The 14,856-nt window shown below is 43.4% G+C and overlaps 1 protein-coding gene across 2 annotated transcripts in view; it reads left to right on the forward strand.

Annotated features, from left to right (window-relative positions):
* The window catches only part of LOC132406407 (shiftless antiviral inhibitor of ribosomal frameshifting protein homolog), a 42,619-nt gene that overhangs the window by 20,963 nt on the left and 6,800 nt on the right, over positions 1-14,856 (forward strand). For both annotated transcript variants that reach the window (XM_059992042.1, XM_059992043.1), the window contains exons 2-5: positions 4,859-5,003; positions 7,597-7,625; positions 10,353-10,382; positions 11,300-11,455. In XM_059992042.1, the coding sequence (XP_059848025.1) occupies positions 4,859-5,003; positions 7,597-7,625; positions 10,353-10,382; positions 11,300-11,455 (360 nt within the window). The remainder of the gene's footprint in view (positions 1-4,858; positions 5,004-7,596; positions 7,626-10,352; positions 10,383-11,299; positions 11,456-14,856) is intronic.

The raw sequence follows: 14,856 nt of genomic DNA on the forward strand, positions 1-14,856 counted from the left end.
AATGGAGTCGAACATTGGCTCGCGTCCCATCCTGCAGCTTTCTCGCCCCAAGGTTCATGCACATACTGCCTCTGCCTCCCAGAATCCTCTCGGAGTTTGCAGAGCACTAAAACACCCAAACCATCTCCGATCTGCAGATCACAGGCTCCAACAGCTCCAGAATCACATTCAAGATGAAAAACGTAAAAGACATAAAAATATATAAACTTTCATGATCTACCCAGAAAGCATTGACCGAAGGAGCATTGTACGCAGGCGCCATCTTGACCTGAAGTTGGCGCCATCTTGAATGGGTGTTCTCTTTCACTCCACAGGGATAACTCTACTGCGTGTGAGCCATTGACCTAAAATTTCAATAGTCATGGTACAGGTGATCCCTGAACCCCCACACCAACATTACGAAGTTGGAGAAAGTGTGGTGGGGATTGTCCCCAGGAGAAACACTAAGCTCTCTGATTAAATAGATAGCTTTCGACCCAGAGATTAGGCCATCTCTGGAGTATTGCATACATTTCTGGTCTCCCCACCATAGGAAGGATATTGAGGCTTTGGAGAGGGTGGGGAAGAGGTTTACCTGGGTACTGCCTGGTTTTGAGGCTGGATAAACTTGGGTTGTAATCTCCGGAGTGCTGGAGGCTGAGGGATCTGGTAGAGGTTTACAAGGTTATGAGAGGTGTAGATAGAGTAGACAGGGAGTATCTGTTTCCCAGGGATGAAACATCCAATATGAGAGGGCATACCTTGAAGTGAGAGGGGGCAGGTTCAAGGGGGGGTGTGAGGGGTAAGTTTTTTACTCAGAGAGCAGTGGATGCCTGGAATGTGCTGCCTGGTAAGGTGGTAGAGGCAAGCACATTAGAGGCTTTTAAGAGACCTCTGGAATGGCACAAGCATTGAAGGAAGATGGCGGGATATGGACAAGATGTAAGTATGAGGGGTTAGTGTTTGGGTGTTTTTAGCTAATTTGGCGCAACTTTGTGAGCAGAAGGGCCTGCTCCTGTACTATACTCTTCTATGATCTATGTTCTGTTTGGGTCAGCTGCCTGGAATGGTCTTGAGGCTATGAAACTGAGACATCGATTGCAATGGCCTCTGCAGGCAGAGCAGGCCTAGTACGCACGAGAAGCTGCATTTATGGTCACAAATCCCAGATTCCAGGTAGGACAAAGCTTCCGGTTTGGATATTGGCCCTTTGAATTGGATCTTTATAAAACCATCGCTCATTCTTCTCTGCACCAAGGAAAACACCCCTGGCCTGTAAAACGCAAGCGGTAGCTCAGTCGTTAGCACAATGCTTCACAGCACCGGCTGTAAGATCGGGAGTCCTGCCGCATTTCCTCCGGTTTCCTCCTACATTCCAAAGACACTCTGTTAGAATTAGTGAGTTTTGGGCCTGCTTTGTTGGCACTGGAAGCATGGGAACACTTGTGGGCTGCCCGGTACAATCCTCGCTGATTTAATTTAACGCAAATGACACATTTCACGATATGGTTTCGATATATTTTATATACGGCATAAGCTAATCTATATACAGCGACAGTGACTGGTATGAGCGTTCAATTCTCATCACTGTGTGTTAAGGAGATTGAGCGTCCTTCCCACAATCATGAAGGTTTCTTCTGGGTGCTTGAGATTCCTCCCACATTCCAAAGACATACAGGTTAGGTTTAACGAGTTGCGGGTGCCAGGAACATGATGCTGCTGTGGGCTGCCCCAGCACAATCCTTGCTGGTTTGATGAAAACAACCCATTTCACTCATTGTGGATAACGTCTTACTCCTGCGGAATAAAGTCCTTCCTGACAAAGAGGATCAAACTCATTTTGTGGAATTGCTGAAATAGCCTAGATAGTGCCTGATTCCATTTTAAATAATTTGCTGGTTCGCTTCTGGTGTAAGCCATATTGTTTGTCTATTGTTAGTTTCACATTATAAATCTCAAGGCTACTTAGTCCTGCATCACTCTTCTCAGGATTTTCATCAACAGTATGCTGATTAGTGCTCTTTGTGAAACTGCAATGTGACTTTTTAGCCTTTTCTCTTCCCTGTGCAGTCCATTTATTTTTGTCTGCCTGACATGCTCTTTGTATGTGTCTTCCTTTGTTGCATTTCCTGCAGGTTTCGTCTTTAAACCTGTCATGGTCCTGACTGTGAGTTCCCCATATTCTCCTAATTCCCTTTGATTGCGGCACACCTGGTTCTCATCTAGACCTGCAGCATAAATATCCCGGCTTTGCATCCACTCATCGCTAGATTGTTGTTTTAGTCGGTGTGGTAATCCACATTCTCAGCAGTTTAGGATTGTGTATTCTAAGTTTTACTTCAGTACCGAAGTTTACCTGTGTAACTCTGTCTCTCCGTGTCAACATAAGTATTGCCTGCCATTTGCCTTTCCATTTAATGCCCTGTGTCAAGGTAAGTGTTGCCTGCCACCTGTCTCCTGTTTGTCGTCCAGCTCCAACAACGCCGTGTCAAGATAAGTTTTGCCTGCCTCCTGCTTTTCCGTTCACCCTCCTGTTTGCTGTTCAGCTCCAGCCACGCTCACGCCCTCGTCTGCATCCGAACTCTATCTCCATGCCAGTGTCCTGCATTTGCGTTAGGTCGTCCTTTGCAACAAAACCTGCATCGGTCTGGTGTGTGTGAGCCCCTACCACAGCGGTAACACAGCTTGTTCAATCAGGCCGGTATCTGTTTAGACATTGCAATTTTGTTCGTGCTCACTTTCATTCCTGACTGCAGCTCAATTTCCTCAACATGTACAAACAGGACTCTGACAAAGGGTCTCGGCCCGGAACGTTGACTGCTCATTTCCACGAATGCTGCCTGACCTGCTGAGTTCATCCAGCTTGTTTGTATGTGTTGATTTGACCACAGCATCTGCAGTGTACTTTGTGTTTCCTCAATTTCCTCTCTGCCACTGTTTCCATTGATACAGCAATTTCAACTGTTCTTTTAAATGTAAGTTGTGCTTTAGTTAGGAGCCACTTTTCAATGTTTTCTTGTAAGATTCCACAAGCTAAACAATCTCTCAGTGTATCATTAAGCCCATCACTGTACTGACAATGCTCAGACAACCTCTTCAATTCAGCCATGTACATTCTTCCTTTTGATTCCCCTTATGAAAAACTATGAAGCTGTTGAAAGAAAAGACACCAACGCCCCTCCCCGCACAAAAAGAAAACCAAATAGAACTTTCAAACCCCAAACCTCCCTCCCCCTCCCTTGCACACAAAACAACAGATCGCTCACCCAGTTATTGGCAGCGAGAACACCAAAAACCCCAAACCACCAATACCCTCCCTTGCAAAAAAACAGCAACAATAACATCTAACTCCCAACCCCCTCCCTCACAAAATGAATGGTAACAACATCAAAGCCCCAACCCCTCCTCTACAAAAAGGAACAGTGTCACTGCACCAAACCTCTAACTCCTTCTCCCACACACAAAAACCAACAGATTGACCACACAGAATAAGGCAATAAGAACCTCAGACCCCAACTACAGTTCAATAATCCCATAAATCTCAGAATTTTGAAAACATCCTCCCATCAGAACCAAGGAGAGTGGCCATTCAAACTTAGTCTTTCCATGACGAGTGACTGCCACGCAGCTGACCCAGCTGCATTACTTTCAAACTTAACTTTGACTGGTTTGGTGGGAGCTGTGAGATTTCTAAGCAAATTGTATGCTTTTAAATCTAATGCACTCAGCAAAACCTGTTTCTAATTGGCCATTTCATTTGCTTTAAAATACTGCTCAATTTGCATTGGAATGAGTCTATCGTTCTGATGTATCCAGCTATTTTTGCTCTTTTTAATATAATTATCATAAGCTGGTACCGATCGTTTATAAACCCCAAATTCTTCTGTTTTCTGCCTTTTTTCAAAACTTGATTGTCTTTCCTTTTGTGAGGGAAATATGCTGCACTTTAAAAAAAAATTCAACCGTTTCTCATTGTGCCTTTTAAAAAAAAACTGGAACATCTCATTATGCTTTAACAGGTAGGTGGTCATCTCAGGTTCATTTTAAAAATACCTCGTAGTCACTGCTATGTTTTGTAACTGCAAAACATTAAACTAATTGAAAGGCAAATGCTGGGAGCCCAGGAGAATGGGTCTTAGTTTGTTCTTTACTTCAGCAAGATGCACACATATGATGTGGTGGCATGATGATGTATGCCATTTACATACTTTTATATACAGGTGCCCCCCCCCCCCTTTACAAAGGTAGAGCATTCCTATCAAACCTTTCTTAAGCTGAAATGGTGTTAAGAGAAGAACCATTAATTTATATGGGAAAAATTTTCATAAAAGCGAAAATCCTCTTTGTAATGCGAAAGCAGGTTACTAATGTAGGTCCTTCGTAAAAGCAAAGTGGCGTAAACGGACATTTGTAAAGCAGGGGACGCACGGGGCCTCACTTTTATATATACCCCATAATTAATTATTGGCATGAATAAAGAACACCTAAACAATGCATTTACAATATAACTCAAATATTACTGAAATATTAAATGCACAACACCAAGTGTAGCCTCATCAGTGTACAACTGCAACATAAAATCCCAATTTCTATACTCAAAGCCTTCTCTAATGAAGCCTTCTCTTCGCAGGGGCCTGCTGTTCTCTGTGGAAGTCCCGTTTTGATTTGAAATGCAACATCACACACTAATCTGAATTAATGTCTGTTTTCTGTTCCTCAGCCCCCTTACCTTGCCGATCAGGATCCCCTGGTAATTTTTGATGTGCTTCTTCATTGTCGTCTGCTTTAGTGCCTCCTGCCAACTTGTTAACCATAAGTTGGTGCTTAAAGTCAATTATTAAAACTGTGAAATCTCACAACTCTCTCCTCTTCTCGGCAGACAGAGAAAAGCACTAGGAGGCTCCGAGAACTGTTCCATGCAAAGGAGATCCCTGTGGACAAGGCTGAAACCTTGATGGGTAGATACGACAATGAATATGACCTGGTGGCTGAAGAAATCATCCGGCTTAAGGAACAAGCTGAAGGTGGGCTGGCGACTGTAGTGCAATCTGTTCTTCAGTGTCTTGCCCATTGGCTCATAATCCCAAAAAGATCTGGTGCATACTTGGAATTATGATTGGCTTTGCTCCTTATCCAAGATGAACTGGAGATCTCCCCCTGATATCAGGCCATAGTGATCAGGAGAGAGTGGGGCTCACCTACTGTAACTCAGGAGAGAGTGTGTGGTTGTGCTTGGTTTGAGGAAACTTAACATCTGAAGTTCAGTGCTCTCTTTGTTGAGTTATTAGAGTTGTAGAGCAATACCTTGCTTCATCCAACCCCTTTTGCAAGGGAACTTTGGAATTAAGGCATTGGTATTGCTGTTGTTTATTACACACACCAAGATACAGTGAAAAGCTTGTCTTGTACAGTGTTCATCAAATTATTACACAAAGCATTGAGACAGAACAATAACAATTCAGAATAAGGTGTAATAGCTACAGAGAAAGTTTAAGTGCAGGTAGACATTAAAGTGCAAGATCATAACCGTAAGGTCAGGTGTCAATCTTATTGTATGGTGATCTTTCTCAAGCACTGATCAAATTCTCAATAGGTGTAATGTTTCTGAATGTCCCAGTAAAGGCTCCAATTCATATGAAAGAGATTCCAATGACAAGGCTCAGCCAGAAACCTGAATTTCAGATTCAGATTGATTTACCACATGTACTTCGAAATATATAGAGAAATGCGTCATCTGTGTCAACAACCAGCAGCCTGCAAGTGTCGCCACACATTCCTGCACCAACACAGCATGTTCAAAACAACACAATGCAGGACAGAGAACAGTGGAGACAGCAGCATCGACGGAACAGAAGATGACAACAGCAAAGCAAGCCCCTTTCCTTCCCTCCCACCAACAAAGGTCTCCAGCTCCATGATAGGCCATATCCGGGCCTCCACTCCTTGGCCCCAGATTTTCAGTCTCACAGACACTGGGCTCCAACTCCAGTCTCTGATCATAATGATGAGTGATTCATTATTATCAATGATTTTGATTATTAATTAATGGACCTCACTTTCCATCCTTTGTGTGTGAAGTCAGGCAAAACAATAATTAGCCAAAGTGTATTAGTAATCGCTCCAATTGCTGATGTTCCCTATAAAAGAACTGAAAGTCACACAAAAGGGCATTCATTGAAGGCCAGAGGGTGTAGGCTCAAAGGGGACGTGAGGGGTAAGTATTTTACTCAGAGAGTGGCAGATGCCTGGAATGTGCTGCTGTCATGGTTCCGGTCAGCCGTTCCCCTTTAACACCCCTTTCTCCCTGATCATGCCCCAATTTCAATTAATTGTTGCTAGTTACCCAATTGTCGTACATCTGGCTTTCAATCAGAGACTGGGAAATAAATACGAGGACGACCCTGTCACAGGTTGTCAGTTTGTTGGTCAATCCTTGTGTGATACTTCGTTCCCTATTCTGATTGGAATCAGCAATTCTAAGTTCTGCCCTAGTTCTAGAGAATCCCTGTGAATCCTGTCTCCTTGTCAAGATCCTCCTGGTTTTCTGCTCTACGTTCAAGCCTACGACAGCCTCTCCAACTGAGTCGACGTGCCAGTGTCCTGCACTTGGGTTCTCTGCCGTCGCCCCTTGTAACAGCTGCCTGGTACGGTGATGGAGGCAAGTACATTAGAGGCTTTTAAAGAGATGTTTAGATAGACACATAAATATGAGGAAGATAGAGGGATGTGGACATTGTACAGGTAGGAAGGATTAATTTTTGGGGTATTTTTTAATTTACTATTTAGTTGATTTGGCACAGCATTGTGGGCTGAAGGGCCTGTTCCTGTGCTGTACTGTTCTGTGTTTAACGTTGTTCTAAAAAGATAACTGCTCATGCCCAGTATAAATTTCATAAACACCTAAACAGTCCAAATACAAAAGGATAATGAAATAGCATTCATGGGTTCATGGACCTGTTGGCTGAGGGAACAAAATATTCCTGAATTTTTGCGTGAGGGGCTTCAGGTTGTGTTGCACCTTGTGGTGATTTTATGAGCTTGCACTGTACTGCTGCTAAACAATTCATTTCACAATCTATGGACCAACTTCCAAGGACTCTACAACTCCATGTTCTCAGTTCCATCCACCCATCCACATTTGATTTTCTTTGCATGTTGGTTATTTGTCAGTTTTTGTTTGGGTGTAGATATTCATTGACTTTATTGTATATTTTGTTTTGCAAGCTAATGAATCTCGGGGTAGTATATGGTGACATATACAGTACATACTTGGACAACACATTTATTTTGAACTTTGATGTCGGTGATCATCAGCCTGATTCTCCTGTCTGCTCCTACACTATAGTGTTGCCTGTATCTTTTTTTGCAATTGAACCCCACTGGATGTTCAAAGTGTCCAAGTATTGATTGTTGCCACCCCGAACTTTAATCTCTTTCCAACAAGGTGGCTTGTGTTGAGATGAGCTCCTTGTCAAGATGACTCTTGACACAACCAGAAACTGGAAGAATGGTTAATGTGATTAGGGATTGGCCAGCTGACTTACTATCTGCTCATTCGATTGACTAGAATAGTTGAGACAAATATAATCTTGACAACTTTCTTATTCTCTGGTATAGATGCTGATGGTAACGACCCTGGAGATTCGGTAAGGACATATATTGTCAAACTTTCTTGTACTTTGTTTTGTGCTTGATGAAGGGTCTTGACCTGAATTGCTTTCTCTTTATTCCTTTCCATAGAGCTCCTCCAGCATTTTGTATGTGTTACTCTGGATCACCAGCATCTGCAGAATCTCTTGTGTTTGTGTTTTTAAAGGTTGCCTACACAAATTACTGTAGTTGGACCATTACTTTCATTACTGTCATGATTCCTCGGAGTTGCAAGGACCTTCCTTGGTCCAACCAGAGGCACAGAGGTTAGAAACATAGAAAATAGGTGCAGGAGTAGGCCATTCGATCCTTCAAGCCTGCACCGCCATTCAGTATGATCATGGCTGATCATCCAACTCAGAACCCTGTACCTGCTTTCTCTCCATACCCCTGATCCCTTTAGCCACAAGGGCCATATCTAACTTCCCCTTAAGTATAGCCAATGAACTGGCCTCAACTGTTTCCTGTGGCAGAGAATTCTACAGATTCACCACTCTCTGTGTGAAGAAGTTTTTCCTCATCTCGGTCCTAAAAGGCTTCCCCTTTATCCTTAAACTGTGACCCCTCATTCTGGACTTCCCCAACATCGGAAACAATCTTCCTGCATCTAGCCTGTCCAATCCCTTTAGAATTTTATACGTTTCAATAAGATCCCCCCTCAATCTTCTAAATTCCAGTGAGTATAAGCCTAGTCGATCCAGTCTTTCTTCATATGAAAGTCCTGCCATCCCAGGAATCAATCTGGTGAACCTTCTCTGTACTCCCTCTATGGCAAGAATGTCTTTTCTCAGATTAGGGGACCAAAACTGCACACAATACTCTAGGTGCGGTCTCACCAAGGCCTTGTACAACCGCAATAGAACCTCCCTGCTCCTGTACTCAAATCCTTTTGCTATGAATGCCAACATACCATTTGCCTTTTTCACCGCCTGCTGTACCTGCATGCCCACCTTCAATGACTGGTGTATAATGACACCCAGGTCTTGTTGCATCTCCCCTTTTCCTAATTGGCCACCGTTCAGATAATAATCTGTTTTCCTGTTCTTGCAACCAGTGGATAACCTCACATTTATCCACATTAAATTGCATCTGCCATGAACTTGCCCACTCACCTAACCTATCCCAGTCACCCTGCATCCTCTTAGCATCCTCCTCACAGCTAACACCGCCGCCCCGCTATGTGTCACCAATTCCTGTTTGTCCTTTGTTGGGGAACAGTTCATGGTGTTCGACATGTAGGCAGTTCTGGCATCATGCAATATCTTTATTATTTCACTTTCACTTGACTTTATTGTAGCAGATTTGGCATTCAAATGGTGAATGAATCTCCAACCAAGTTGTATTTGTCTCAGCTGCCCCAGCATTTTTTGTATTACTCTCTACCACTTAACATATAGCTCCACCAGTGCCTGGGTCTTCATCTCTGATTCATCAGATCATAAATTCAACCCTTTTTCCAGATATCTCTAGATGATCAAAGGTAAATGTTCAGAATTGGCATCAGTTTTATTATTTCTACTAGATCATGCGAGTTGCTGTTCTGAGGCAGCAGCACAGTGCACAAAAATTGCTGTAAGTTACATTAAGAACTAAAATACATGTAAATAAATTCTGCGAAGGAGGGAGAATGAGCTGGTGCTTACAGGTTCATGGACCGTTCAGGAATCTGTTGGGGATAGAGGCTGTTCCTAAAACATTTTATGGCAAGAGTGTCTGCAGTTAAAATAGCAATCTTACAGATGAAGCATTAGTTTAACCATCTTTTGTCAATGCTCTCCAGTCCCCTGGGCCTATTTCAACAACAAATTCCCCTTGAGTTCTGGCTGATGTTTATTTGACAATTAGACCTATTTCATGCATCAATTATGCCTACTCTCGCGCTCCTTCATATTGGCGTTGCTTGTACAGCTTTAAAATGGACCTGTTGGCCTAACCTGTTCATGCAATCAAGATGCCCACGTGAGCTGGTCCCATTTGCCTGTGTTTGGCACAGAAAGCTGATTCCGATGCTGATTACGGGGCCTTTTCTTTCCACATACCCATCTAAATGGGTAGCATGTAGTTAGAGGGTGGTGTAACCCTTTGCATCACCAGCTGTAAGAGGCAGGATCAATCCCTGCTTTTGTCTCTAAGGAGTTTGTACATCCTCCCTGTGACAGGCCAGGTTTCCTGTGGATGTTCTCCTTCCTCCCACATTCCAATGGTGTATGAGTTAGGGTTAGTGAATTGTAGGCATGCTAGGCCCCCCAGCACATCTCAGACTGGATTGGTCACCGCCACAGAACAATGGGTGGCACAGTAGCGTAGTGGTTAGCACACGGCTTTACAGTACAGGCGACCCGGGTTCAATTCCTGCCGCTACCTGTCAGGAGGTTATTCGTTATCTCCGTGACCGTGTGGGTTTCCTCCGGGTGCTCCGGTTTCCTCCCACAGTCCAAAGACTTCCTGGTTGTAAGTGACTAGGCTAGGATTAAACTGGGGGACTGGTGGGCAGCACGTCTTGAAGAGCTGGCAAGGCAAACCCCACATTTTATCCTAATAAAATTTAAAAAAAAAGAACACATTTCACTGTATGTTTTGATGTACATGTGACAAATAAAATGAATCTTTAATCTTTAAATGCGTTATCTGGCTGTAAGGGGGCAACTGCATTCCCCAAAGGCATCTGAATGAGCTCGTTCGGTTGTTGGCACCATGAACCTACTGTATCTTTCTCTTCACAGGAAGAAGATAATGTGGATCGGGACCTACAGGTAATGTAACCCTGCAGGTTAGATACTGGGTACTGGCAGTGTGTTTCTTCTTTTTACATAGTTTACCTGGTGGATTCCAGAGAAAATGACAGGAAAGGGACTTATTGTCAATTCTTTAAATTATTAACTGCGTTTATTTACTACGAAGTTAACAAGTTTGCGAGATTTTTGAGCTGGCTAAAAGCTGTAACTTGTTGCAGATCAGGTCAGTGAGAAATAATATATATTATTATATATTAATTATACATATGGTTTGCCACCCTTTTTAATTCTGTTTCCTATTCCCATTCTGATGTGTCAGTCCACAGTTCCTCTACTGCCATGACAAGGTCACTCTCAGGTTGGAGAAACAGCATTTCATATTCCTTTGAGATAGTCTCCAATCTGACGGCATGAAGGTTGAATTCTCTAACGTCCCCTCCCTCCACCTCCTCTCTTTTTCCATCCCCCATTTTGGCTTCCGTCACGCCCCTTCCCTTCTCCTCATCGGCATCGTTCTTGAAGGATTCGTAAATAAAAGGTTGCTTTCGACAGTCTTTAGCTGCTGTTCATCAGCCACCCATTTACTTAAATTCCACATTAGTCTCATTCTCCCCCCCCCCACTTTCTCATCAATTGACCCCAGATTTGACAGTGTTCAGTTTACAGTGGCCATTTAATTTGCCACTTGCTTGTCTTTGAGTGGTGGGAGAACAGCAGAGGACCTGGGGGAAAGTTGGGAGAACGTGCAAACTTCACACAGACAGAAGCCGACATCGGGACCGATCAGGTCTTTGCTGTTGTGTGGCAATAGTGACGAGTAAATTCAGTGCCTCCCCCATGTTTGACTAATTAAGTAAAACTCTGCATTATATACATAGCTGATGCCTCCTCCAGGTTTTGAAGTGCAGATGCATTTATTTTCTGATTTCAACCAGGATATTGTGGAGCGTTTACGCACTCTTCCGCTGACACAGGAGAACGTCAGAATATTTAACTTGGCGAAAAGGAATGAAGTTCCCCGAGTACAGAGGCAGTTTGCTTGCGTATGTGCTGACCGGGATTGGTGGCGGGAGGTGCCTGAGAGAAAGCAGGTAAAGCCACACCGATATTGGAAAGTCTTGGAACTCAATGCAGGTTATCCCAAGTGTTAAAAGCATTTTAATGTTGATTTCTTCTTAAGACTATGACTTGTAACTCATCAAAATAGGTTAAGACTGACAGCTGTGTGGGTAATTTTTGAAATCAAAATCTGTGGGTGTGGGTAGTTGTGGAAGTATTGGAAAGGGTACAGAGGAGATTTACCAGGATGCTGCCTGGTTTAGAGAGTATGGGCTATGATCAGAGATTAAGGGAGCTAGGGTTTCTCTCTATGGAGAGGAGGAGAATGAGAGGAGACATGATAGAGGTGTACAAGATATTAAGAGGAATAGATGGAGTGGACAGCCAGCGCCTCTTCCCCAGGGCACCACTGCTCAGTACAAGAGGACATGGCTTTAAGGTAAGGGGAGGGAAGTTCAAGGGGGATATTAGAGGAAGGTTTCTCACTCAGAGAATTGTTGATGCGTGGAATGCATTGCCTGAGTCAGTGGTGGAGGCAGATACACTAGTGAAGTTTAAGAGACTACTAGACAGGCATATGGAGGAATTTAAGGTGGGGGTTATATGGGAGGCAGGGTTTGAGGGTCAGCACAACATTGTGGGCCGAAGGGCCTGTAATGTGCTGTACTATTCTATGTTCTATGAAATGCACTACATCAACAGCAGGTCTAAAAGGAGAAGCAGTGGAATAGGACTGGTTAAATTGTTCTTGAATAGAGCTGCCATGACCATAAATGACTGAATGGCCTCCTTTTGTAGCTACCTTTACATAGAAAAAGAAACAGGAATCTTCTCATTGCACTAACCTTCCCCAGCAATGAGGACATCTTCAAGAGGTGTTGCCTCAAGAAGGTAGCATCCATTATTAAGGACCCCCACAACCCAGGGCAAGCTCTCTTCTCATTACTTCCATCAGCAAGAAGGTACAGAAACCAAAAGACACAGACAGTGCTTTAGGAATAGTTTAATCCCCTCCATCAGATTTCTGAATGGTCCATGAATACGACCTCAGTATTTTGTTCTCATTTTGCACAATATTTATTTTTATAGATTTCTAATTGTAACATGGTTTTTTTTTGTGTATTGCATTGCACTGCTGCCAGCAAACTTCACAACTTATGTCAGTAAAAATATACTTGATTCTAATTCTGATCTTCCTCAAGCCGATTTACCTGCACTCTCTCCACTTTCCTGGACTCCTCTAGTATTCATGTTTCATCTTTTGTCTTTGCATGTTTATGTAGTTATTTAGTTACAGTTCTATAACGAACGCTTCCAGCCCAAATAGCATGCACTGCCCAGTCTGTGTACAAGAACGTCCAGAGTTGCCTCTACTTCCTGAGGAGACTGAGGCCCTTAGGAGCGTGCAGGACTCTCCTTCACATGTTCTACCAGTCTGTTGTCACCAGTACCAGTCTTCTATGTGGTCTGTGCTGAGGTTGTGGCATCAACACAGGTGATGCCAACAGGCCCAATAAACTGATTAGAAAGGCTGGCTCTGTTATAGGAGTCAAACTGGACACACGGGAGGCTGTGGTAGAACAAAGGACCCTGCAGAAAATCCTGGCAATTCTGGACAATGTTTCTCACCCTCTGTATGCCACCTTGGCTGAAGAGAGGAGCACATTCAGTAACAGACTAAGACAACTGCGCTGCTCCAAAGAGTGCTATTGGAGGTCATTCTTACCCTCAGCCATTAGGTTCTAGAATGAATCAACCTATAGCCAGGGAAGTGATGAGCCCCTCGTGTTAGACCGATTGTGATAACCTATCTTTTATTCTTTCTAAATCTCTTCCAATATTTATACCTGTGCACTTGTAGTGCTAATGTGACACTAATTTCCTTTGGGATCAATAAAGTATCTATCTATCTATCTATTGACACCTAAGTGACCACTTAACTTACTAATCCCCTACATCTTTGGAACCTGGGAGGAACAAGAGCCCCTGTAGGAAACCCACATGGAGAATGTGCAAGCTCCTTCCAGACGTGGGGAGAATCGAATCCAGGCCGTTGGTGCTGCAGTAGTGTTGTGCTAGCCACTAGACCGGACATTCCTTTAGATAGAAAAATTGGATCTTTTCATAGAAATGGGAACAGGAGTCATTCATTTGCCTCCTCTTCCTTTGAATATGGCCAATCTTCTCTCGACCCAGTTGCACTGCCCTCTCTTCACTTCCTTTAACTCCTCCAGTACCCAAGTTTTGTGGTTTACCTTCCACCTGGGTAGATTCCAGCCATCTGTACTGTGTCGAATTCTCCAACTTTATTTACCTCACTCTTACATTTTAAACTGGCCTGTCATTTTGTGTCGGCTTTTCTTTGTTAGTATAGCCAGACCTCCTCACCATCAGCAGGGGGTACGGAAACCTAGTGACCCATGCCACCAGGTTCAAGAACAGCTACTTACCTTCAACCACTCATTTCTTGAACCATCCAGCAAAACCTTAATTGCAGCAGTTCAGCAACACTGAGCAATTTGATCACCAAGATGGAGTGCTTCTTTGTTCTTAATTGTATTATTTCTTGTAAAAATTGTGTATAATTTATTTTGAATTTCTGATTTTCTTGTAACTGATGCAGGCAAGTTTTTCTTATTGAACCTGTGCGGACATGGACTTGTGCATGTGACAATAAACTTGATTTTGGATTTGACTAATATGAGCAGCACATTACACAAACAGCATGATCGGATCCAAACTGCTGCTGTTACATAAACAGCATTTATACAACCAGTCAGTTATTCCCTTTATTCTTGCATCTGCAGTCTCCAGTGTCTCCATCTTAGACCATAAGAAATAGGAGCAGATTTAGGCCATTTGGCCCATTGAGACTGCTCTGCCATTTTTCATGGCCGATTCATTTTTTCCTCAGCCCCAATCTCCTGCCTTCTCCCTGCATCTCTTCATTCCTGAAGAATCAAGAACCTATCAACCTCTGCCTTAAATATACGTACAGACTTGGCCTCCATAGCTGCCTGTGGCAAAGAATTCCACAGATTCACCACTCTGGCGAAAGAAATTCCTCCTGATCTCCATTCTAATAGGATGTCCTATTCTGAGGCAGTGTCCTCTGGTCTTAGACTCTCCCACCATAGGAAACATCTTCAATTCTGTAACTCCACTGTAATACTGTTACAATTTTACTTTAGCTTTTTCTCAAAATTCAGGGCGAATTCAATCATTATGAACACTTTCACTCAAGGGTTCTTTTACCTTAAGCTCTCCAATTGTCACGAGGAGGGGACAAGGGTGCTGGGAGAGGACCCACACGCAGGACACAAACACGTCTTTCTTAGGTTCAATAAAATAGCGTTTATTACTCGCTACACAGAAAATCGGGAAATCGAGGAAAAGGGAACACGAACCTCGGGCTAAGGACTTGGACAGCCGC

Source organism: Hypanus sabinus, chromosome 16 (genome assembly GCF_030144855.1).
Source record: "Hypanus sabinus isolate sHypSab1 chromosome 16, sHypSab1.hap1, whole genome shotgun sequence".
Classification (NCBI taxonomy): Eukaryota; Metazoa; Chordata; class Chondrichthyes; order Myliobatiformes; family Dasyatidae; genus Hypanus; species Hypanus sabinus.